General features: G+C 39.8%; 1 protein-coding gene across 2 annotated transcripts; it reads left to right on the top strand.

The window, feature by feature from the left end:
* On the top strand, window positions 1–27,576 carry gnpda2 (glucosamine-6-phosphate deaminase 2). Of its 2 annotated transcripts, XM_080188123.1 has the most exons (7): window positions 1–58; window positions 2,527–2,671; window positions 8,531–8,632; window positions 12,360–12,542; window positions 18,333–18,517; window positions 22,158–22,332; window positions 27,405–27,576. In XM_080188123.1, the coding sequence occupies exons 2-7, from the start codon at window positions 2,548–2,550 to the stop codon at window positions 27,467–27,469; spliced, it is 834 nt and encodes a 277-aa protein (XP_080044249.1). In that variant the 5' UTR covers window positions 1–58; window positions 2,527–2,547; the 3' UTR covers window positions 27,470–27,576. The 2 variants fall into 2 exon arrangements, with proteins under 2 accessions (XP_080044249.1, XP_080044255.1); XM_080188129.1 differs by lacking the exon at window positions 8,531–8,632.

Below are 27,576 nucleotides of genomic sequence, written 5' to 3'. Positions count from 1 at the left end.
TGACCAGGCTGCCATGTGACCAGGCTGCTGCTTTGGGATCCGGAGAGGGAGGTAGAGGGTGAGTACTGGGAGTTTCCGAGGATGGAGCTGCTCCCTCTCTCCTCACACTAAGGAGCGGCTCCTGTGTGTATTTAATTTTCGGAGACGGCCGCAGCATTACAGCTGGAAGTTAGTGTAAGGCCGGCTGGGGAGGGAAACACTGCTAGCGATACAGCCAGCTGCAGAGCCAGTCTGTACAGTCAGGGTGTTCAGCGTACAAACACAGGCCAGGGCTGCAGCTGTCATCTCACACCTAGCCTGGATTTGGATTTAGGAGAGAGAGATATACACACACCGATCCTCGGCGGCAGCTGGTGCTGTAAAAGTTTGGCAGTATTTGTATATCTAATAGAATCTCTGCAGTGCAGAAGAGGCTATTCTCCACCGACTCTCTGACAGAATGTCTTACCCAGGCCCTCTTTCCCCCTTACCCAATCCCTGTAATCCCACTCATTTATTGTGACATCTAAGGGGAAATTTAACATGGCCAGTGTCCCTAAACTGAACACCTTTAGATTTGTTCTGAAACTTGAAATTGGCAAAGAATAGAATCTCTGTCACCTATCCACCTCCATCCCCTGGGGATGTTTGCATGCTACCCTCACTGGTAATGGTGACATTGGGTGCCTATCTCATATAAAGGAGGAATGTGAATGGGTTAGTGTGGGAATCAAGAGATCAAAGTGGAAAATGATGCTGTTTCCTGAATGCATTTCAGTGCTCTATGATCACTTGCGTTCAAGAAATTCGCCTTGCAAAGTTATAATACTTTCCTTCAAACTGTTAGCAATGTTGGTTGCCAGGGAAGCACAAGTATCCTTTATGCCCAACGTTCTCAAGATACAAGTGCAGGGAGGTATGTCCCATTTACATGGTGATAACCTGTCCTTTTGTGGGTAACAATATATAGTAACCTCTAACTTCATATGAGTTTCAGATAGCGGAAGGTATTTGATGTAATAAAACTGAAAATTCTGAAAATACTCAACTGGTCTGGCAATGTATGTGGAGTAAAAAGTCTGACAACACCAGGTTTAAGTCCAACCGATTTATTTGTTAGTAAACTCACTAGCTTTCGAGATTACCCTCTTCGTCAGGTGAATGGAGAGTTCTGGCCTCAGACAGAGCATATCTGTCTGAGGCCAGAACTCTCCATTCACCTGACGAAGAGGGTAACCTCGAAAGCTAGTGAGTTTACTAACAAATAAATCGGTTGGACTTAAACCTGGTGTTGTCAGACTTTTTACTGTGTTTACCCCAGCCCAACGCCAGCATACCCACATCATAATGTATATGGAGAGAGAAACATAGTTATATTTTAGAGTCTGTGATCTTTCATTAGAAAGTTAACTCTTTCTGTCTCCACAGCAGTTTCCAGCAGTTCCTATTTTTTCAGCATTTTCAATATTTTGCTTTTGTATTTATGTAGTGCTTGGTTTATTAATCCCATCCCTAATTCCTGTACCATCTCACTGAGCAGTTCATTTGTTTCCAAAATGATTCAGTTTTGGGGCTCTGATCCGTTTTTGGAGAGATTGGTGCTGGGGCATGCAGTATGACAAACAATTCTATTTGGCAAACAGTTTGATTATCATATTGGATAAAATGAGTGAAATTTAATGCTAAACCTTCAATTTTTAATGACTTAGCCCTAACCTTAGGGCCCCTGTTACATCAAAACAATTTTGTTCAGTTTTCCAGACCTTCCATCCTTATGGTTATGACAAAATTACCGTATTTTCATTTTGAATTTTTGCGATGGTTGAAACTGGGCAGAAACATTTATAAAAAAAAGCGTTATGGGAAGTGGTGGGTCACTGGCTGGGCCAGCGCTTATCATCCATCTGTAATTGCCCTTGAGCTGAGGAGCATTTAAGAATCAACCACAATGCTGTGAATCTGGAATCGTGTAGGCCAGACCAGGTTGGTATCCTTAGTTGAAGTTGGTAATTGAACTGTCTGTTTGGACTGATTTCAAACCTAGATGACAGGACTTTGTGCTGAGCACTTCTATCATCCGTCACCTAGATATCTCAATTGTGTAAAATAGTTGGCACTGAGGGACACCATGTCCCAGCTCGTGCCCAATTTCTATGCATTCATTCATTTTTTTATCCAATTGTGTAATGTGTAATCCTATCAAAAACCATTACCCTGATTATAGTTTCTGCGTGGATGCTGAATATCTTTGAAAAGCTGAGTAAGAGTTAACAATTAACTTCAGATTGAAGCCAAAACCTGAAACCCATAGTAAATTAAGATTGTGCTGAATTTCTTATACATTAGTTTGACATACAGTCCAAGACCACAATGTAGTATGTAAATTATAAATCATTTTCTGCTTATAGGTTAAAATTCCATTGTTACTTTTTGTTAGCTTTTTTGGTACCTGGTCATTATTGTATAATAAATTCCTGAAATGTATTCTTAACTGTTGAACGGTTAATTTTCATATTGACCAAAGAATGATGTAATCTTTCCCTGTAGACAAAAGCATTTCTCATCACAATGCGTTTGGTCATCCTTGAAGATTATGACAAAGCCAGTGAATGGGCAGCCAGATACATTGCTAATTCGATTGTTCAATTCAAGCCCGGTCCACATCGATATTTTACTTTAGGTTTGCCCACAGGTATGTATTTCTTTAGCAAGTGGATGTAAGTATTCAACTATTATTTGAATACTTTAATAGCAGGATTTAAACTGAATAACATTTTCTTACGATGTATACATTTTACATTACCCAGAGGGTGGTGAGGGACTGGAATGCCCTGCCTGCTGCAGTTGTAAATGCGCCTAGTTCGGGGGCGTTTAAGAGATTAGTGGATAGGTTTATGGACGAAAAGGGATTGGTTTAGATTAGTGGGTCAATGTTTTTTTTAAAAATAAGACTGGTCGGCGCAACATTGTGGGCCGAAGGGCCTGTTCCGCACTGTAATGTTCTATGTTCTATGTATGACGTATTTTGTGGTGGATCAATATATTCTAGGTGAAATCTGTTATAACACAGAGAACCTTGGACCTAAGAAAGACAATGCTGTGACAGACTATGCTTTAAGACAGAGGTAGATTGGGTTCTTGATCAATGAGGGAATCAAGGGTTGCGAGGACAAGGCAGGAGAATGGGGATGAGAATCATATCAGCCATGATTGAATGGCGGAGCAGACTTGACAGACCAAGTGGCCTAATTCTGCTCCTATATTTAATGGATGTGTGGTGTTGCTGGCCAGTAGGACTGCAGCAGTTTCTTCCCATCTTGTAAATCCCTCTGAAATTTGAGCTATAATCTGTCATGTCATCCACGCACCTGTTGTCCTGCTCATGATTAGCTTTATGATTCACTTCGTTTGGTTTCTAGTCCCTCAATTACTCTTGGTTTTAAAATTCTCATTTTTTTGCATTTAAATCTCCTTATTGCCTGATCATTTACTAATTCTATTATCTCCCCCAACTCTCTAATTGCCCTCCGGGACCTTCAGTATCTTCAACTCTAGCTTCTTGTGCACTCTGAGCTCATGCTTTTCCTTCAACCCTCACGCCTGACTGTTGGCCCCATCATTGACATCTGTGCTTTAGCCACTTCAGCTGCCTGCTCCGGCACTCACTCTTCAAATTTTTCCACATTTTGGTGCTTCACCTTTGAGCAAGGTTTTGGGCACCCTCTTAATATCACCTTTGATTTGGTATTAATTATGTTTCTGTAAAATGTGATGGGATATTTTCCTTTGTAGGTACTGTAAAAATGCAAATTGTAATTATTAATCTCACCAAGTATTACTAATAAAGAATTGAAATTACTGAAATGATTCTGCTTTCCTGAAACATGTTTATAATGTGGATTTTCAGACACTTAAATCAACAGCCAGGATAATGTTCAGGAACGTGTTCATCTCCATTTTGTCTTTAAAGAGATGCAATAGGAGTGTTCCTGTAGGGTAACTGAGGCCACACTACCAAAATAAATCTCCGAGATTGTCATAAATACTTCTTCCTAATGTCGGCCCATCATCCTAAATGTAGTTGAACGAGGCTTATGAATGTTTAGTTTATGTAACTTGCTGTACACCATGAAAAATAACTTCTACGCTTCCGATCATTCACATAGCAGTAAACCTGCAAACGCTTAGGGATGTTAAAATCTATGAGCCGAACACCTTCTTCTTCCATGATGCATCCTGTTGATTTACATCTGTGGTTGCATCAGCCTTTATGGGGTGGGGTGGAAAGTAAATATTGATGTGGTTTTAGAAAATCCAATTTTGTAGCTAATTATTATGTTCAAACAAACCACAACACAACGTTAGCATGGAGTAACACATGACAAGGGAGGCTAGTTGAGGAACGGATATGGGATTGGCAGTTGAGGCTTGCCATTGAATTGGGCTTGTTTGCCCATGGAGTAGTTAATTATTTTGGCATAAAATCTTTGTAGGTTTCTGTGCTTGATGAGATGAAACTGTGCACTAGTCAACTTATAGTGAAGTTAATGATTGTTCTAGTTTGTAACAGCACAAGCAGAGAACTTGAATTGCTGAGGATACTTCCAGTTACGGGTCAAATAGTGTGCAAATTCTTCAAATCCTATAACACAGCAAGAGGCTGTGTGACCTTAATGCTTGTACTGACAGTTCTGTTCTGCTGCTTTTGTCCTTACCCTAACCTTGCACTTTCCCCTTCCAAGTTTTTATGTAATTACCTTTTGAAAATTACTGTTAAATATGCTTGAACCCCACAACTTGCTGCATTTATACGTTAAGATTATCTTACATTTGTTACTGACCCTTCTGTCAGTGGAACTCTTTATTTACTCTATCAAAACCCTTCCTAATGTAAAATCTATATTAAATCTCCCCTCAGTCATTTGGGAGAACTGTTTACTTTATTCACACAACCTTGCCAATCCCTCACAGGATTGGTAAACTATGATATGGGTTATTTTATTAGAAGACTATTACTAATTACAGGAGTTTCAAGTTACTGGAGAAGTCAGCAAACATCCTAGTCCAACCGAAAGAATCAACATGCCCACGCATTCTCACTGTACTTCTGCAGTGACATGTGAACATTATTTGCTATTCTTTTAAAACAAAGATTTTTTTATTCATTTGTGGGATTTGGGCATCCCTGGCTGGTCAGCATCTATTGCTCATCCCTAGTTGCCCTTAAGGTGGTGGTGAGCTGCCTCTTGGATCGCTGCAGTCCATGTGCCATGAGTTGACCCACAATGCCATTAGGGAGGGAATTCCACTGTGAAGGAATGGCAATATATTTCCAAGTCAGGATGATGAGTAGCTTGGAGAGGAACTTGTAGATGCTCGTGTTCCCATGAATCTGCTGCCCTTGTCCTTCTTTGGGAATTGCTGCAGTGCATCTTGTAGATTGTCCACGCTGCTACTGAGCTTCAGTGGTGGAGGGAGTAAATAGATGTGGTGCCAATCAAGAGGGCTGCTTTGTTCTGGATGGTGTCAGGATTTTTGTGTTGTTGTAGCTGCACCCATTCAAGTGAATGGGGGGTATTATATTGCACTCCTGACTTGTGCCTTGCAGATGGTGGATAGGATTTGGTGAGTCAGGAGGTCACTGTTTATGTGGCAGTCCAGTTGTGGTTCTGCTCAATGGTAATCTAAAGAATGTTGAAAGTGGGGGATTTAGTGATGGTAACACCATTGATTGTCAAGGGGCAGTGGTTAGAGTGTCTCTTATTGGTGATGGTCTTTACCTGGCACTCATGTGACGTGAATGTAACTTGCTACTTGTCAGCCCAAGCCTGGATAATGTCCAGATTTTGTTCTATTTGTACATGGAGTGCTTCAGTATCTGAGGAGTTGTGAATGGTCCTGAACATTGTGCAATCATCAAACATCCTCACTTCTGACCTTTATATCCAAGGAAAGGTCATTGATGAAGTAGCTGAAGATGATGAGCCTAGGACACTACCCTGAGGGACAGATGTGGCAAATTCCTAAAAATATATAAAGTACGTTATATACAGGAAGAGTAAATATACATAACACAGGATCGTTATGAAAACTATTTAAGAGAAAATAGATCTTCATTCATCATTTAAGCATCTCTATAAACTATCGGTTTATTAATCCTCCTGGATCTGATGATGGTATGACCTTACTGAGAACTAGAGTTAGCATTCCATTGGTCTTGACTTGAGTGCATTAGCATCTTGTGTATTGTCGTGACAAAGGTTGTTTCCGTTGTGGCTTTCCACAATTTCATTCTCCAAATACGTAGTGGAATGTGTCATTGGTCTACTTGGAGTGCTGCGTGATAGACAGCTGGACAATTCCCTCTGATAGCTTCTGTCTCTCCTTAACATTACCTCTTTCAGTGTTGTGATCTCGTAGGATCTAGGCTCTCTGCAAACTTCGGACGCTTCAGCAGGAAACCAGCTTTATTGGGTGCAGCAAAAATTAATTATTGCAAATAATAAAATAGGCCACAAAGCCTATTTTCCTTATTGCACTGCAATTCTAAACAAAAAAATTGAGTTGAAGGGTGCAGCAGTAAGCCTAACAGTAGATCTATTTGATGGCATGCTGCAGGAAAATATGAAACCCATATATTCCATGTTTTAATGTAGGCTTCCTCTTTTTGTACCCTCCTATGTAATCAGATTTTATAGCCTTCTCATACAAGATTTTATCATCTTTGTTCGTATTGTTAATTCTCATTATATGTGGCATTTACTATTTTTGCAATGTTGTGATTAGTTTCCGATTAAAATAGGAAAAATACAAAAACTGTACATGTTTCCGGTGTGAAAAGAGATGAAATTGCTGATAATCCCATATGTCAAGTCAACGTTTGTGGAGAGCTTGAATCTTAAATATTAACTTCTCTCCACAGATGAATGACTTCCATTTTTCCTTTATTTTCTATTGTGGTCTAGTCTAAATATCACACTGCTGTTGTACACTCTTTCAAAACTGCAGACAATAGGTTCATTGCCATCACACACATGGGCCCACATTGATATTTAATGCCTTACTATTTACCACATAAACCTATGTTGAATGCTGGTTGATATTAGTGCTAAAGTCACTTGTGAATCTACCAAATGACTTTTTGCTAGTTATAATGCTCACTTTTTAAATATTCCCCATAATATTCAATAATACAATTGGTTCCACTTGTATCAAATGGAGATGCAACAATCAGCTACTTACATTAGACATTTTGAACTAACTCAATTGCAGAAGCATTCATAATGCTGCTTCGATTTATTCCCGCCCCCGCCGTGGTCAGCAATAGATTTGGGATTTGAAGTTTTGTGTTGAGACTGTTCAGGATTTGTACAGAAATCAACTTCTAGTGCCTTGTATAGCTGACCCAACTGACAGCAACTTTTAAGGAACAGACTTTAACTGGAATGGCAGAAGCAACTATACAATGCCAAAACTAACCATTCAAATGTGGCTATATACCCCATCAGTTTAGTTCTGTTTTGCTGCAACCTGCACCTTGCTGCTAAGCTGCTACTTGATGCTCAACTGTGCAAGAGAGAGATCAAATAGCTATATCAGATCAAAGGGCAAAAAGCAAAAACATTCTATTATAAATGATTGGCAGACTATCTATGCTTGAGCACGTTGTAAGGCAGCTGTATCCTTGGGTGTTCAGATTTTTTATAATATTTTGTCTGTCAGAGTAGAGGTGTGAGGTTAATGTATACATTATTGTTCAGCGCGCACACTTTTCTAGATGAAATATGATTTGAAGTAGCTCAAGTGCCCAATGAGTACAATTCTCTCCAGTTTTAAAGTCATATTTAAATATGGTTGCATTTCGTGCTGAGTCCTGTCTGCTGTATAAAAATCTACTTTAGCACACTGGGTGGCATAACTATTGCAAAATACTTTCTGCAATACACGTTCTTTTTTTGTCTGCATGCAATGCCCTGATTGTGGTGGATAAACTTGGTAGGCAGAACCTGATTCATGTGGCAGGACCGAAGGATATGATGTGTGGTTGGCAGCGGTTGGTGAGGGTTTCGTGGGGCTAAAGAAAAGCAGAAGTTATGGGGACTCAACAATGACACCCTATCTGTTGGGATTTGCATGGGATCAGCCGTGTTATGTGTTGGCAGGGCCAGAGTGGCATGGGAGGGGTAGCTGTTGGTGGTTGCAGCAGGTTTGGATGGGGGGAAGTTGGTAGGGATTGGTGGAAAAAAAATAAACTGCTGAAGTTAAAGGGAGCTAACGACAGTTACCCTGGCCTGGCTAGTGGGATTGGGGAGAGGACATGGAAATGATATGATAGTGGAAAGGAAGCATGGAAGGAATGGAGTGGGGCTTGCAATGGCATGTGAGGGAGAAGGTAAGGATAATACGAGAACTATGAAGAGCATAGGGTCAAAATGCAGATTTTAAAAATGCTGTTGCAATAAAGATACCAATTTCACCACACATTTGTAGGTCTCTACTGATTCAACCATAAATTAGATATTTTCTATTTTGTAATTCTACCTTCATTTAGGGAGCACACCTGCAGGATGTTACAAAAAACTGATTGAATATTACAAGAATGGCGACATCTCTTTTAAATATGTGAAGACATTTAATATGGATGAATATGTTGGTAAGTAGGTCACTTGTGAAATTCTAGAAAGTAACCATTGACTGTTGCATAGAGAAAATTAAATGCATTTGTGTGCAGTTTAGCAGAATAAGTGAGTTAGAAATTGACTGCACCGGAATTTCTACTCGAAATTTTGTAAGGTATTACTTTAGGCATGGTTTACACAGAAATGAATAATTGCACTGGAAATGGCCATTCCAAACTTTAAAGTTGTGCCATGCAATCATTACAAACTTCACAGATCTATATTAGATACTCTGGTTTCAGCATTAATAATCTCATTCATAGATGAACCTTGTATCCATTTACGATGAGTTAACCTTTACTGCGAGGTATCTAATCATACAAAATGAACTTTGTATCCATTTTGATGAGTTAAATGTCACTACCTGATAACTACTCATACAAAATAAACCCTGTATCCAGTTGTGCTGAATTAACATAATCCCCAATATTTAATCATACAATAATATAATAAGATCACTCATTGCTCCCAGCATGTGAACTAGATTTTGTGATCTGCATTCAGCTATCTGGAATGCAGGCTGGTGCATTTTGCCATTTAAAAACACAAACTTATTTATATATAAACACAGCAAGATGTATTTTCTTTTCCGTGTGAATTTTCAATCTTGTGTTAGAATTCAAGATGGTGTTAACACCAGACAAGTAAGATCCCAGAGAGGTTTAATTGATCCCACCTTTTTTTAGGAAGCATGGAAGAAAGTTATTGAACAAATTCACAGGAGTTTGCTGATGAATCTTTAACACAAAGAATAAAATATTTATTGAACAAGGGAAATGAATTGTATTACTTAAGACAGAAAGGCGTAAGTCTTAAGTCATAGAGTTTTATGGCATAGAAAAAAGGCTGTTCAGCCCATTATGCTTGTGCAGCCATCAAGCGCTTATCTTTTTTATTATTTTCCAGCACCTGGTGTGTAGTCTTGTATGTCATAGCATTTCAAGTGCTCATTTAAATGTTTCGTATGTGTCTCAACCACCCTTTCAAGCAGTAAGTTCCAGATTCCCACCACACTTTGGGTGAAAAAGTTTTTCTTCAAATCTCCTCTAAATATCCTACCCCCTACCTTAAATCTATGCCTTCTGGTTATTGACCCCTCTACTAAGAGGAAATGTTTCTTCCTATCTGTGCCCTTCATAATTTTGGTTGGAAAGATCTCAACACAGAAAGAAGAAAAGACTTTGAATTCACACTATTCCTTTGCCCCAGCAATATCTTTATAATCGTACAAACCAGTGAAGAATTACCAATTGTTTAACACATAGGCTTCTCACTGAAACTGTGGAAAAAGTTTTTTTTTCCCATGAGTTCTTCAGCATTCACTTGTTGCTGTTCACCCAATTTAAATCCCTCCCCTCCCCCAACACCCAAACCACAATCCAAACTCATCTCTTCAACTTTAGAGCAAACAAAGAGTTCCCTAAGCCAAGTCTTCCAATAGTACCACTGCTAAACTGATCATTTTACTGAGTTCTGCAACTATTCACTCAATTACTGTTCCCAATAACCTTGAAGTCTTATCAAAGAGCTTAAAATGTCTGTCCTCACTCACTGACACACACATGTCTCTCCTGTGTCTGCACTAGTTGACCACTGTCGCTAACAATATAAAGGTTTTCTGTACTTTTGTGTTTTTCCTCCTCACAATCATTAAACATTTAACCTCTTTCTTTATCTTCCGGGGTTGTAAAATTTCATTAAAATGTGCATATACAAACAACCCCAAAAGACCTGATGCTTTAGTCAGGATCCCTACCCCCAGAAACCAAGGCTCATAAACAAAACCTAAATGAAACAACCATTTTTACCTTTCTTAATACACAAATTCAACTAAAAAAAATTGTTCATAACAATTAGTAGTCTTTTCCATACCAGCTGAAGTTCTGAGACAAAAGCCAATCAATAGCTGTCAAGAATTTAGATGGAACAGATGGCTCAGACTAAAGCAGGGATTAAGCGAACTGAACTTGAATGCAAAAGATGTATTTCTTGCTGTTTCCTCAATACAGAACCCTTGACATTGGGAATACAGAAACTGATAGACCATAATGAGTAGTTACTTTCCCTTTTCACGACTTTACTCTTAAATCCGTTTGCTGTAGAAAATGTTTTTTTTAAAAAAAGCTTTGATTGAATATTTACTGTGTAGATACTTAAGCTTTGGTAAATCTATTAAGGAAAATCCAACCTCCGCGAAAGTAGCAGTTGTATATTTAATTTTTTCAGTTGTATTTTTTTAAATGAAAGACATCTGTGTATCCATTTGTTACAATCCACACTGCAGTGGACATGCAAGCATGATGTAAGGCAAGGTTTCCCAAACTTTTACAGACACAGAAACTTTGTGACTTCCCAAGCCCGACAGAAACAGTAATCTTGTATTGAAGAGTTCCTGTTCCTATTGTGCAAAAATATTTTGAACCAAATATCCTACAGTGCAGAAAGAGACCATTTGGCCCTTCGTGTCTGCACTGACCACAATCCCACCCAGGCCCTATCCCCATATCCCTATATATTTACTCACTAGTCCCTCTAACCTATGTATCACAGGACACTAAGGGGCAATTTTAGCATGGCCAGTCAACCTAACCTGCGCATCTTTGGACTGTGGGAGGAAACTGGAGCACCAGGAGGAAAGCCACGCAGTCACGAGAATGTGGAAACTCCACACAGTGACCCGAGCCAGGAATTGAACCCAGCTGTGAAGCAGCAGTGCTACCGTGCCACCCTTGTATTTCATAAATGTACGCATCTTATAATTAAAAAGCTCTCTTATTCAACAAATACGCAAGTCTTACCTTCTTACCATTTTTAATGGAAGGAGCTCCTTTTGTTCACAAAGCTGTTTAATTTTAGGAGTGCTGCTGGAGAGCTGCATTCTCATTTCAGCCACACGCACTCATACCCAAACAAAGCGTAGTCACTGTCTCTCTCACTTGCAAACACAGACACTCCCACTTCTCTCATACACACTGTCATTCTCACCTTTCTGTCATTTGCATTCACCTCTCCCTCTCTCGCACCAGCCTCCTGCCTTTCAGTTCCTCAAAGTCAGCCCCCCCGATTCGGCCTCTTGCCATCACCAACCCACCAACTCTCTAGTTCCCAATTCAGTTTCCTGTCCCTAGAGCCAATTTCTTCTGATTCCTGGCTGTGGCCTGTCATGCCCCACCATTCAGTCTCCTTCATTTGAGTCCCTGCCTGTGGCTTTCAATACTGTCTTTGCCGCTATTTCCAAGTTGTGCAATTAGAGGCTGCCTTCTCAGTGCGTTGGCTGCTGATGGGCTGAATAGTACACTGATCAGTAGTCAACGCAATGTGAAACCTGCCTTCGACTAGGCGTTCTGCAAGGAACAGCTTTTGTTCAAATTTGAAATAGCCCAGACCATGGAATCCCTGAATGTCTCCTACAGTGGAACCCAGTTTGGGAAATGCTGACATAGGGCAAGGAATGTACTTCTACAGTACCTCTCTTGAAATTGTTCATGTTCAACATTAAAATTATTTTCCTATAAGGGATGTAACTATTTGCTTTTTTCTTCAAATGTGTATGTATTTTATATTTCTGAAATTTGTAGTACACTGCTTTCCTTCAGGAAAGTAAAATGTGAATGCTGTGCTTTTATTTCATTTGTAATGGTTCAGAAATGGTTTTTCCGACCCAAATAGAATTAGAATTTCATTGTTAACTTTGGCTTTCAGCACTTCCGAGGGATCATCCAGAAAGTTACCACTCCTACATGTGGAATTCCTTTTTCAAGCATATTGATATTGATCCAGACAATGCTCATATTCTTGATGGCAATGCCTCAGATCTACAGGCAGAGTGCGATGCCTTTGAGCAGAAAATTGCTAAAGCTGGAGGAATTGAACTCTTCGTTGGAGGTATGATTTTTTTTTATAACTGTATATGAACTACACAATAGTATTTGTATTTTAGAGTGAAGCATGATGTTGAGCTAACTGAGGCAGTAGCAGTGTCCAGGCTTATGAATAAACCTAAGTTCAGCCAAACGTTTTCTGAATCAGAAGGACACCAGCATTTGTACTCAGACTGAAGTGCATGATTTAGATTGGGTTATCTTTTGCAAAATGACATCCAAGGTTGTTCTAATAGTAGTGTTATTTAAAATCTCATTGAAGACATTAGCTATCAGTGCAATTTTTGAGGTTTTAAAGCTAAGTTGTACACAACAGATTGAATTAATTATAACTCAGGAAATGGGTCAACAATGAATGGTGTGGCTGTAACCTCTGCAGATTTTGATTTGATCTGCAGATGTCCTTAGATCTGTTGGGTTCAAATGTGAAAGCAGTCAACATGTTGGAACCATTGATCATGTGATGAGCTTGAAGCCTGCAATTGACAAAACTCAAATGTTTATTCAGACTTCGTTGTGAATATATTTGCAACTACATGGGACGGTAAAGGACTTGCTGTTGAACAAAATTACCTTCCCACCAGCCTTCATAAGAAATTCAGAAAATGAATCAGTCCATTCCTTTGCAGAGGAAAACTTTGACAGTATTTCAACAGTTGTAAGTAAAATTCAAGTCACACAAGTGCCGGCTGAAAACCACCTTCATTAGACAACAATTGTTGACAGGGCTACCGAGCGGCACTTAGTCGCCAATATCGTTACTGATGGTCAGTTTGTGTTTCTCCCAGATCCACTCAGGTCTTCATCTACAACCTTCATGCAAACATGGGTTTAAAAGTTGAACTCGAGGTGAAGTGAGAGTGACTGCCCTTGACATCAAGAAAGCATTTGACTGAGTGTGGCATCAAAGAACCTTGGCTAAATTGAAATCAATGGAAATGTGGGTTGCACAAAGGAGTATGGTAGTGGTTATTGAAGGTCACTCAACTCTGTCCCAGAACATCGCTGCAGGAGTTTCTCAGGGCATTGCCCTAGTCCCAACTATCTTCAGTTGTTTCATCAGCGACTTTCCATCCATTATAAGGCTGGAAGTCATTGGCTGATGATTGCAGAACACTTTATTATTCGTGATTCCTCAGATACTGAAGAAGTGTTTGTCAGTATGTAACAAGACTTGGATAATAATCAGGCTTGAGCTGATAAGTGGCAAGCCATACATGCCAGGCAATGACCGTCTCCAAAAAGAGGGAATCCAACCATCTCCCCTTGACATTCAATGGCATTCCTATTGCTGACCCCCCCCCCCAATCAACATTATGGGGCTTACCAATGAACAGAAACTTAACTAGACTAGCTATATAAATACTATGGCAAAAAAAAAGATCAGAGACTAGGAATCTTGCGGCAAGTCACTCACCTCCTGTCTTATCAAACCATATTCACCATCTACAATTGTAGTGGAATACTCTTCCCTTGCCTGGATCAGTGCGACTCCAACAACACTCCAGAAGCTTGGTGCCATTCAGAGCAAAGCAGCCTGTTTGGCACCCGTTGTTGGGATTTGTGAGGTGGCCGGGTACTGTCAGAAATTTCAGACAAGACTCATGAAGCCAATGTCTCAGTTTAAAGATGTAATCTTTATTTTGACCAGCAGCTGCTAGGAAAAATCATCAAAGGGATGGAGCAACTAGACCTCTCCAATGAATTCTGACGTGTACAATTCAGAACAGATCAATTATAGGTTTAATCAGTTATCCTCACCTTTCATCAGCTTTAAGTCAATCATCTTCAATATACATAAATCAACAATTATACCGGTCATACACTTAACTAATCGCATCTTACCGTCTGCCATAATGGCAATTCATTAGTCCATAGAATCCAGAAGCTAATTCCTGTCTAAGCCCAATTCCTGTGTTGCTTAGTAACTTCAGAAGCTAGCCCAAAGTTCAAATGAACATTCCCATAAGTTCCTCAATCGGTCAATGCCAAACCAGATTAACACATGACTCCACATCTGGGCATACATCCATCTTATTTGGATAGTGAATAAGTCTTATAAAATTTGATTAAATATTCTGAATGTTCTAACCATTAGAAACGCTACTGATAAATTTTGCATATTTCCATGGTTTCAGTATTCTTTTAGAATATGGCTTTGTCATAATGCCCTTTACCGTGATGCTTTGTGGCAATCTGTCCTTGGCAAAACAATGATTCTTAAAAATACATTAATACATTCAAAGTATCAGCATATGTGTTTTTAAATCACAATCACTTGTTTAAATCTCTTACTGCATTTCATATGCATGTAAACTGCTTTTTTGTTAGCTTATAAGTCTGTTTCAAGAGTCATTTAGCTCAATGCTGTTAGCTCTGTCAGTGCTTTAATGTCGGACGGTTTAAGAATCTCTACTAACCTATTAGGATTTCTCCCCTTACAGCACCCTATCCACCAGCTTAAACATTCACTGCTTCCACCACTGATGCACACTGACAGCAGTGTACACCATCTACATGATGCAGTAGAGCAACTCACCAAGGCTCCTCCAACAACACTTTCCAAACTTACAATTTTTCCCACCTACAACTTCCCTTGAAGCCACACATCTCCCTGACTTGAAAACATATCGCTGTTCCTTCACTATCACTGGGTCAAAACCCTGGAACTTCTTTCCTCAAAGCACTGTGGGTGTTTTTACACCACATGGACTGTATTGATTCAAGAAGGAGGCTCACCACAATGTCCTGAAAGGAAATTAGGGGTGGGCACTAAGTGTTAGCCTAGCCAACATCCCATGAACATTTTTAATGAATCACCATCTGTCATCATTCAGTGGTATTACAGTTGACAAATCCATTACCATCACATCTTGGAATCGCCTTTTCCACACTACAGTTAAGGCTTAATAGAAAATACCTTCACTCATACTTATGGGTCTTCGGAATTTTGTACCTTGGGGAGAGCCATGATGGGACCTTGTTTTTAAATGACTGTTTTCAAAACTCATTTTAACTGAAATGCTGTGGAACGTGGTGGCTGAACATCAAATGTGCATTTTTTTGAGTTGCCAAGATGAGTGCTGTAAATTGGAAGAGAGCTTTCTCTCTAACCTATGCATCTACGGTCAATTTAGAATGGCCAATCAACCTAACCCGGACATCTTTGGACTGTGGGAGGAAACCGGAGCACCTGGAGGAAACCCACGAGGAGAACGTGCAAACTCCACACAGGCAATGACCCAAGTCGGGAATCAAACCTAGGTCCCTAGAGCTGTGAAGCAGCAGTGCTAACCACTGTGCTACCATGCCACCCTAAAACTTTGTTCTGTTGAAGACAATGTGATAAACTTTGGTGTATTCAGGGACATGGGGATAGTGTGAGAGGATATAGCTGAGGAAGAAGTTCAGATATATTCCTTTTGACCCTATAAGTAGTTCAATGAGCTTGCTCTTATTTCTAATGATCTACAAGACACAGATGGAATATTCTGCACTGTTTTGGGTGCATGTATCTGCAACAAGAGGCTTGGCAGCATTCAAGACATAGAAACTGACTTCATCCATTAGCCTGAACATCAGTTGTCTCCACCACTCTCGTATCATGTACAGGATGCATGACAAAGACTGTTTCAGTAGCTCCCAAGCCTGTCACTTGAATCACGTAGAAGGACAAGGGCTCCAAGGAGAAAGACCACAAGTTTGCATCTAAGTCACATAGAATTCTAACTAATGTTACCATTCCTTCATTGTCACTAGCTAAAAATCCTGACATTCTACCTTACAGTTTTTGGGAGCACCTTCAACAAGTGGACTGCAAGACTCACCAACTTAATGAGGATAACTGGAATTTGGCAATAAATGTCAGTCTTACTAGTTATCTTAAGAATGAACATCAAAGGATACAGAATGGAAAGAAAGATAATTGCTTGTACACTCTTCACCTTACAGAAGAACTTTCATTTCTATAGCACCTCTTGGTTCTCCACGTATTCCAAAGTTAGAGGTACATGCTGGCATGGCAGCTGATGGTGCAGAAGTGTTCCAAAAACGACAGTGTGGTGATCAGATAAACTGATTAACCCCAAAGTCTTTAAAATAGTGTCATGGGATCATCGTTGACAACATGAGGAGTCTTGTTTTAACATCTCATCCAAAAGATGCATCCAACAGTGTAGCACTTCCTTGGTGCTAGACTGGAAGGACAGCCTGAGTTACGAATTTGAGCTTCCAAAGATGGGACTCAAACCAACAACTGTCTGACTCTAGTTCGAGTACTACCCAATGAATCATAGCTGAAACAATAATGTGAAAGTGAGTTTTTACCTTTTCAAACTTGAATTAATTGGCAACACGTGCTATATCTCAGTGTCACATTGTAAGATGCTTGTATCCTTGATAAATGTCCTAATGCTTGAAAATGTAATTTTACTAGCACATTTACAAATCACTATCACTGTGCTGATGAGCAGAACTCTATTGTTAAACTTCCTATTAGGAATATATTTCTGGATTATCAGACTGGGAAAAATATTTGAGATCTAGAAGAACAGGTTCATAGCTTCTTGAAAATGACAAAGTGATGAAAAGGGCAGTCAGCATGCTTGGTTCCATTCATCAGAACTTTGAATGCAGAAATTGGGATGCTTTGTTGAAATTGTCCAACACATTAATAAGGCTACACTTGGAACATTGCGTACAGTTCTGGTCATCCTATTGTAGAAAGTATATTATTAAACTAGAAAGAGTGCAGAAAAGATTTTGCAAGGCTGCTACCGGGACTTGATGGTTCTAGTTATAAGGAGAGGCTGGATAAACTGGGGCTTTTTCCTGGAGTGTAGGAGGGTTAGGTGTAATCCTATAGAGAGAGGTCCATAAAATAATGAAGGACATAGATGAGGTAGATAGTCAACATCTTTTCTGAAAGGTAGGGGAGTCTAAAACTAGAGGACGTAGGATTAAGGTGAGAGAGGAGAGATACAAAAGGGTCCAGAGGGGCAATTTTTTCAGAGAGTGGTGAGTGTCTCGAACAAGCTGCCAGAAGGTGGTAATGGAGACAGGTACAATGTTATCTTTTAAAAAGCATTTAGACAATTACATGTGTAAGATTGGTATACAGGGATATGGGTCAAACACGGGCTTTTAGGACTAGCTTAATGGTTAAAAACTGGGCAGCGTGGATAAGTTGGGCCGAAGAATCTGTTTTCATGCTGTAAATCTCTATGACTTGGGCAGCACAGTAGTTAGTACTACTGCTTCACAGCTCCAGAAACTCGGGTCACTGTCTGTGTGGAGTTTGCACATTCTCCCTGTGTCTGCCTGGGTTTCCTCTGGGTGCTCTGATTTCCTCCCACAGTCCAAAGATATGTGGGTTAGGTTGATTGGCCATGCTAAATTGCCCCTTAGTGTCCCAAGATGCATAACTTTGAGGGATTAGCAGCTAAATATGTAGGGATACAGGAATAGGGTCTGGGTGGGATTGTGGTTGGTGCAGACTCAATGGGCCAAATGGCCTCTTGTTGCACGGCAGGGTTTCTATGATTCTATTATTGTAGTGCAAGAAATGAGTTTATAAATAAATGCATCTTGTGTCATTTTAGAAGCGATTTACTAATCGAGTATTTAAACTTGTCAAAAGATGTTTAGAAGCATTTCTAACAGTGTAACATTTATTGAATTTAATGCCTTCATTTAACATTGTTGTGTACTTCAATCTTTACCCAAAAGTGAATTATATTGCATTATGTTTCTAGATCTCTTTATTACTTGTATAAAATTATTTCTAATTCACTAGGTATTGGTCCTGATGGACACATTGCTTTCAATGAGCCTGGATCTAGCCTGGTGTCAAGAACAAGAGTGAAAACGTTAGCCAAAGAAACCATTCTTGCCAATGCAAGATTTTTTAATGGTGATCTGTCAAAAGTACCAACTATGGCATTAACTGTGGGTGTTGGAACAGTGATGGATGCTAAAGAGGTAATGTATAGGAATCAATAACTCAGAAGATTATGAGTTAGCATTGTAGTTTGGAAATCCAGGGTATTGTATTGATTTTGGTGGTGTATTGAGTGCAGGCCAAGCATTTCATTAGTGCCTGATTTCTGAGGCGGTCCAGCAGTGGGTTATACTCTGGACTAGAAATGATGCATAATAAACACCAAGACCAAACCAAAGAAAGAAGATAAAATGCAATTTCTTAATAAATATGTTAAAGGGTTGTCGAAGTATTTCAACTGAGTAAAATCCAAGAGACCTTATGGTTTAATAACTTGTCCGATTTCTCTGAAATGCTACAAAGTATATGACTATTCCATATTTAAAAAACCTGTTTTCTGTTATGTGGTTCACCAGATGTGTTGTCTTCTCTCCCTCCACATAATTTAGCACCTAGATAATTTTGTTAATTCAGTTACAGGATGTGGGTGTTGCTGACCTGATCAGCATTTATTGCTCATCTCTAATTGCCCTTGAGATGGTGGTGGGGGTGAGCTGCAACCTTGATCCGCTGTAATCCTTGTGGTATGAGTACAGCCACAATGCCATTAGGGAGAGTATTGCAGGATTTTCACCCAGTGACAGTGAAGGAACAGTGATAAAGTTACAAGCCAGGATGTTAAGTATCGTGAAGGGGAACCCAGTGGTGGTGTTCCCGTGTATCTGTGTTCCTTCTGCATCTCTGTTTCAAAGACTTACCCTACAGCAGGCACCTCAATGCAATGGAGTCATACCAGCAATGCCTTTGCAAAATCTTCCAAATCCCTTGGCAAGAAAGATGGTCCTCTTTCAAGTTAACATGTGCTCTGCTGGGTTGGTCATGTCATTCATATTACTGACACCAGACTCCTGAAGTAACTGCTCTGCTTGGAACTTGGAGACTCCCAAGAGGACACTGTAAATGCTTCAGGGATGTTCTCAAAGCCTCCCAAAGCTGAAGAGGTGAGACATGCCTGTCAACTCGTGGGAGATCCTGGCTGGTGACTGACTCTAAATGGAGAAGATTGATTCAGGAAGGCACCAAACATATATCGGGAGACTTCAGAAATGTGCAGAGGCGAAGCTCAGACAGCAGAGGGAGTGCATGAACCTCCAAACACTCACCTACCCAGCCTTTCACCTACCCCACATGTGGCTGAATCGGCAGATCACACATTGGACTTTTCAACCATTTTCAAAGTCATTGTATTTTAATAGAAGCAATTCATCTTGATCCTGGGGAAGTATCTAAAAAGCAGAGGAAGAGCTTTTGAACATTGTTGTTATCCCATTGTGTATACAAAAATGTATGCCCATATTTGCAGCTTAGAAAGGGAGGTGGACTATACACGGGTTATGTCTGGGTATTATCTTCTGTTGGAATTCTCCCTTGCTAATTCACTTTTTCCTTAATCAATCCAGTGACAGTATCATGGTACTCTATTGATGTACTGGAGCATAAGGAAAAAAACAATCAAATGAAAGGTCACTCCCCTTATCCCCATCTTACCATCTCTTCACTATAATTCAGTCGGTCTCTAATATAAAATCCTACTTAGTTCAGCAAGGTAGATTTGGGGGATAACTTATTTAAAATCAGCAAGAATTGGGATTAAAGTCAGTTAGACAAGAGTCATGAGTTCATTTTAAAGTGGCTGTGATTTTAGTAATTATCTTGTCTGTTTAGTTTAGGAATGGATGGGTACAGATAGTTATTTATGTTACATTTATATTGCTATCCCTACACTCGTTGCAAACAATTTCATGAAGAAAACTTTGATTCTGTTCTCTTTCATGCAAAGCAGCAGGCACTAGGAAGAATTACATGGCAATCAAGTTTTAGCAGGTTATTTTTGGAATTGCATGCCTAGGTACTTTATCAGAGGTTGTTGATATTTGACTACAACGAGAATCCAGTCTCTTCTTTTTTCTAACTCTCATCTATCTGACTATGCAATCTGTTGTGTTGCTCTGAGCTGTCTTTTGATTTAAACAATGGTTTAACAACCTGGAATGATAACAGATAACCATTCCTAAGCCAGTCAGTGTATAAATATCTTGGGATTTTCTGCACACAATGCATTCTTCACTCCTGAATGAAATCATTTTAATTTACTTGGTGTAAAAGAATTGTATGCTGAGATTCTGCAGAACCAAGTTAACTTCATAAGGTCTGTGTGTAATATCTATCTTTACAAGCATATTGATGGCATCTGAGACTTTTGGGACTGCATCAAATTATAGGATCCGTCTTGCATTCATCACAGTAGAAGTAGATTGGCTTCTCAAGGCTCCTCTGAGGATACTGCTATGACAAGTTCACCATGTTATACTTGTTCGAAGAAATGGTGATTGTGGAGAATAGCTATGAGCAGTAGATTATTACTATATGGAAACGTGTTTGATAAAGGAGTGGGAGTTGGATTGAAAAACGTGAATACAGTTATTGAAATTCTGTAGCAGAGGGGACTATTAGTGACTCTGGAAATATAAATATTTTTCCCCAATGTAGTGCTGCTTGCCAGAGTAGGGGACATAAACCATTTATACAAGCTTCTGGACAAGGAAGCTAGAAATCATGTTAAAGTTGGAACTAGTCACATGAGAAAGAATAGGATTTAGGTCCCATAAGAGTGTGTTCTAGGACTCAAGTACAATGACCTCAAAATTTGTAACCTTAAAAGTATTGTCCGTCTTCTGTACTAATCAGTGCAGATTTAAGGAGATAAGTGCATGGCTGCACAAATAGGTGCATATTCATAAGGGTTCTATCAATCGTCTCCCTTTGGCACAGTCACGCAAACCCCCATGAAAATAACAAATGCAGGACTTGTGTAGATTTCCAAGCTTGTCATGGCTCTTCTAATGCTGCGGTGGTGAGTGAGCGGGAAAACTTGTGGAAATTCACTTTTGTGGTGTGGAGAGCAAAGGCACAGATTCATTGGACTTTGGACTCCAGTTAGTGGTATCAAATGGGCAGTTTACATCTGAGCAGTTATGACCCATATCAGAAACAACTTTCAATTCTGTGCTGTCCTAACATTAACAAATATTCTGTGGTGTTTCAAAAATACAAGGAAAATGGTTTTCAGCGCAAAGAGGAGGGGTAACTCCTGTTCCTGATTGCTGTTCACACACTTTTGATGCTCTTTAATTTTGAGCAGTTATCTAATTATGTTGCAAATTATGTGAACTCTACTATGTGGAGAAGAATCCTACAATGTAGCTACCCTCTAAGTTCTTTTTCCTAATCTGCCTTTTAATCATTTTTAAATGTTTACTCCCTTTTGATCATTAAATTAATCAGTCTGGAAAACAATATTGTATTCTGCAAAATATTGTTTGTAGATTAAAACATCAATGAATAATCAGACTTAATGGGTATATGATTGGTTTGGAGCAAAAACTAAAGATTGGATTTTATGATCTGCATTGTTTTGATGATAATTTGAGAAAAAGATCTGCATTGGTCTTAGAGGCTGAATGAAAATTTTACTTTTTTAGTCCATCCTTTTATATGTAGATGGTAATGTATTAATGAAACTGTGAATACAACTGTATGTTAGACTTTAGAAATGGATGATGTGAAGAATAACTGAACTAAATTATATGAAGCTACATTCACCTTTCACTTTGTTTGTAGGTCATGATTCTAATCACAGGAGCACACAAAGCATTTGCATTGTACAAGGCAATAGAAGAGGGAGTCAATCATATGTGGACCGTTTCTGCATTCCAGCAACACCCACGTACCATCTTTGTTTGTGACGAAGATGCTACCTTAGAGCTCAAGGTTAAAACAGTGAAGTATTTCCAAGGTAAGTGAAGATGCATCAAGATAAGAACTGGATGTGACTGAAGCTGTGTATGAGGAATTGAAAGCTTATCATTGGCACTGACTGCATTGAGCTTTGCGCATCATATAAAGTTAATTTGGGAATCTGTTTCCCACAATTTTCCATTCATTCTCAAATGCTAGAAATCTAAATTCATAAAGGGATAACGCCTTGCAAAAAATAATTTGTTTGTGGTGGTGTGGTCAGAACCATTGACACCGTTTTGAGGGAATGGGTTGCAGGCTTCCTTATTGACATATGCACTGGATCACTGGATATTTACCTCCAACTTTGGGGAAATTTCCATTAGTTGTAAAAACCACAAAATATCAATAGAGCATAAAAGAAGTATATTGTGGGCTCATTTTGCCACTGGTCGATGAGGAGAGGAAATGAAGGAAAGACAGGTAATGCAATTTGTTTTTATTTATTGGCATCCAAATTCAGATACCAGGAAATATGAATGTGCAAAACCATCCTCATCTGGAACCATTTGAAGTCAGAACAGCTTACCAAAACACCAGGGACTCTAGGCAAGCCACCTACAGCTGATTTTTTTTTTTCCCACCTCCTTCAGCTAACCAGCAGAATGTCCAAAACCAGAGAGAGAGAATGACTTTTCAGCTGGCTGTCTGTTCTTAAAAACTAAAACTCAAACTGCAGCTCCAAACGGAAAATGAAAAAACTCCTTCCTATCACTTGACTTGCCAACCAGTTTTTCTTAACAATGAGGAGTCATAAACATCCCAGTAAAAATAAGCAAACTCTTGTTTAAGCAGCAAAGAAAGGACATCTCTCCAGTCAAACGGGTGCCATAATGACGTCAGCTAAGGCTGTGAGCTGAGAAATACTGACTGAGAGCTGCCGAGATCATGATTTTAAAAATATTCTTAAGGGTACACGAACATCACACTTGCTATGCCATTTCATCAGCTCTGACATGTAGGTCTGCAATCATGGGAATGTCACACCAGGTAAAGATAGCAGATTTCCTTCCTTATGGGTTTTTAGTTTCATTATCATGGACGACCTTTCAGATTACAGATTTTTGATCAATTACAGTACCGTGGTGGGAATTAAACTTGTGTCCCTTATTATTAGTCTGAATCTCTGGATTACTTGCCAAGTGATATTATCAGTATGCCACCACCTCCCCACAATGTCTTTACCACCGTGGTTACCATTTTGATGCTTCATTGCAAACCATCCCACCGCTACTCAGAAGTTATACATTCTCTGCCAGAAGTAAATGTGCGAGATGATGGACATGCAGCAAATCCGTCATCAGTGGGATGGTTTCACATGGTCCACTTTTGCTGATGGATGAAGAGATCTTTAAGACTGGTTTTGCCTCCAGTATCACATATGAGGTGGTTTACAAATGTTGTACCGTTTGGAGTGCCATTTTCGGTGTTGGCACCAGTTGTCAAAACTGCACATCTATCTTTGCAGTAGGGTGGTATGCATGCGTGCATACAAAATTATAAATTAGGAGTATGAGTGGGCCCTGCTCCACCATTCAGTAAGATCATGGCTGATCTGATTACGTAAGAACGTAAGAAGTAGGAGCAGGAGTAGGCCATTTGGCCCTTCGAGCCTGCCCCGCCATTCAATAAGATCATGGCTGATCTGAAGTGGATCGGTTCCACTTTCCGGCCTGCTCCCCATAACCCTTAATTCCCCTGTCTATCAGAAATCTATCTACCCATGACTTAAATATACTCAACGAGGTAGCCTCCACCACTTCAATGGGCAGAGAATTCCAGAGATTCACCACCCTTTGAGTGAAGAAGTTCCTCCTCAACTCTGTTCTAAACTGCCCCCCACCCCACCCCACTTATTTTGAGCCCTCTAGTTCTGGTTTCCTTTCTAAGCGGAAAGAATCTCTCTACCTCTACCCTATCTATCCTCTTCATTATCCCCCCTCAGCCTTCTAAACTCCGAGTACAGGCCCAGTCTATTTAATCTGCCCTCATAAGCTAATCCTCTCATCTCCGGTATCAGCCTGGTGAACCTTCTCTGTACTCCCTCCAAGGCCAATGTATCCTTTCGCAAATAAGGAGACCAAAGCTGCACACAGTACTCCAGTTGCGGCCTCACCAGTGCCTTGTACAGTTGCAGCAAGACCTCCCTGCTTTTATATTCTATCCCCCTCACTATAAAGGCCAGCATTCCATTCGCCTTCTTGATCACCTGCTGCACCTGCAAGCTGAATTTGTACAATTCATGCACAAGGACCCCCAGGTCCCTCTGCACCGTAGCATGCTGCAACTTTTCACCATTTAAATAATATTCCTTCCTACTATTATTTCTGCCAAAGTGGATAACCTCACATTTGCTAACGTTATGCTCCATCTGCCAGGTCCTTGCCCACTCACTCAGCCTATCCAGATCTCTCTGCAGACTTTCTGCGTCCTTCACGCAATTTGCTTTTCCACTCATCTTCGTGTCATCAGCAAATTTTGTTACCTTACACTCAGCCCCCTCCTCCAGATCGTCTATGTATATGGTAAACAGTTGAGGCCCCTGCAGCACACCACTAGTCACCAACTGCCAACCAGAAAAGCACCCATTTATTCCAACTCACTGCTTCCTGTTAGATAGCCAATCCTCAATGTACGCTAACACTTTACCCCCAACTCCATGTACCCTAACCTTCTGCAGCAACCTTTTGTGAGGCACCTTATCGAACGCCTTCTGGAAATCTAAAAATATCAAATCCCCTTTGAGCTTCTGATTGTGGCCTTCATTCCATTTTGCTCCCTAACCCCTGTACCCTTCGACTCCCCTGTTCATCAGAGATCTGTCTAACCTGGCCTTAATATTTAATAACCCTGCCTCAACTGTTCTCTGGGGAAGCAAGTTCCACAGACTCACAACCTTCAGAGAAAAAAAATCTCTGCTGTCTTAAATAGGAGACCTCTTATTTTTAAACTGTGTCCCCTGGTTCTCATCTGTCCCAGTATCATGGAATCAGTATAGAGCAATAGGAGCCTAGTTGGCAGGGGAAGCATTCTTTCAGTATCCACCCTGTCAAGTCCCTTCAGGATCTTGTATGTTTCAATAAGATCACCTCTCATTCTTCTAAACTCCAGCAAATACAGGCCCAACCTGTCCAACTTTTCTTAACTCCAGCATCCCAGGAATCAGCCCTGATTTGTTTCTAATGCAATTATGTCCTTTCCTAAACATGGAGACAAAACTGTACACAGTGTTCTAGATTTTGTCAGTAAAGTTTATTAGTATACTTATATTAACGCTGCAATGAAGTTACTGTGAAGATCTCCTGGTCGCCACACTCCAGCACCTGTTCAAGTACACTGAAGGAGAATGTAACATGGCCAGTGCACCTAACCAGCACATTTTTTAGTCTATAGGAGGAAACCAGAGCACCCAGAGGAAACCCATACAGACACAGAGAGAATGTGCAGACTCTGCACAGACAGTGATCTAAGTGGGAATTGAACCCTTGTCCCTGGTGCTGTGAAGCAGCAATGCTACACACTGTGCCACTATGCTGCCAGTGTACTATACAATTGTAGCAAAAAAATCCATACATTTATATTCCATTCCCCTTGCAATAAACACCAATGTTCCATTTGCCTTCCTAATCATTTGCTGTACCTATATACTAACATATTGTGATTCGTGTACCAGTTATCCAGATCCCTCTGTACCTCAAGAGTTTCTCCATTTAAACAAAATGCTGCTTGTTTATTCATCCTGCCAAAATGGGCAAGTTCACGTTTTCTCACATTGTACTCCAAATTTGCCAATTTTTTTCTCATCCATTTAACCTATCTATATCCCTTTGTAGACTCCTTATGTCCTCTTCACTGGTGATCTCCTCCCTGGCTATAAACAACTGCAGCTCCCGCTTTAAGGAATTCAGTTCTCATTGCACAAGCCAGCAGCCTATTTTGGCAGCTGCACTATTCTCTTGTGGGTGGAGAGTGGCGGGGGAAGATGGCAGAGGTGGTTGTAGTGGACACATTGGTGAAGAAGAACATCTAATATTCAATCTGATTCTGTCCTTTGTATAACACGTAAACAGGACTTGTTGTTCTGCCTAACTTATTGTCGATGTAATTGGTCTACATTAAGACATTATGTTAACCTTAAACTAAACCACTTAGAGTAGCACATATTTAAAGCATAGAAACCCAGCTTGTTGACCATGTCTGGTTAGCTAAGGTTTTGTTAAGCTGACAATTGCGCTGCTCTTGTATGCTTTTAAGGCCTGTATATTTCTGTACAGTAGGAAATAACTTTAGAAGATTTTATCTTTCATTTTGTTCATATTTGAATTCTGCAGTGGATAATGTTTATATTTCTATGCAACAGCTTTGTTTTCATCTGTTTCTAATGCAAACCCAAACTGCAGTAAATATTGAATTGTGTTATAATTACCGTCAATCATATCTTTCTTGCCTCTTGTTTCAGTGCATTTCTGGTCAGCCTCTCACCTTCTACCCTCCCTAAATGAAAACTCATCCAAAACTTTGGCACCTGTCACCCCGTTTACTCATCTGTCTTGTGCTTCCAGCTCTACATTGTCTCCACTCAAACAAATCCTTGATTTTTTTTTTAATTTTCATTTTTGTTTTTCAAATTCTTAATTGCCTTACTCCTTCCACAACCCTCTAAGATACCTGCACTACATTAATTCTGATCTCATCCCTCATTATTGCAGAAACCCTAAGCTGTGGAATTCCCTTCCTAAATCTCTCTGCATCTACCTTTTCTAAGGTACTCTTTAAAACCTGTCTCTTCAAATAAGCTTTGATTACCTGTGCTAACATTTCCTTAAGTGACTCAAAGTTAGATTCTTACAGTCAAGTTTTAACATGTGTTTGTATTACTTGTTCTGTAAAGTTTGACGTTATCTGCCTTTTACAGCTGTTTTGTTCTGATAGAGTTGTTGGGTGCAGGCATGATTTTAAACAATTTGCAATAAATAGTTGATCAGAAAAACTGTGCAGATTAAACACTAAGCAATAAAATTATACTATTTTGTAAGCCTGCCTATTGATGAGCCCTTTGTTTCTCGTTAGGTTTAATGCATGTGCACAACCAACTTGTGGAACCATTACAGAGTATGAAAAATTACAAAGACTAAAGAAAATGACCAAGAATGGAAACCTTTCTGTGATGTACAGTGGAGTAGAATACCAAGGGCATTGCTAAGACAAATTCTATGCAGTCTGTTTTTATATTGGTAACTCA

This window comes from Carcharhinus amblyrhynchos, chromosome 1 (assembly GCF_965287045.1).
Source record: "Carcharhinus amblyrhynchos chromosome 1, sCarAmb.v2.hapA, whole genome shotgun sequence".
NCBI lineage: Eukaryota > Metazoa > Chordata > Chondrichthyes > Carcharhiniformes > Carcharhinidae > Carcharhinus > Carcharhinus amblyrhynchos.
This window is presented reverse-complemented; position numbering and strand designations above follow the sequence as displayed.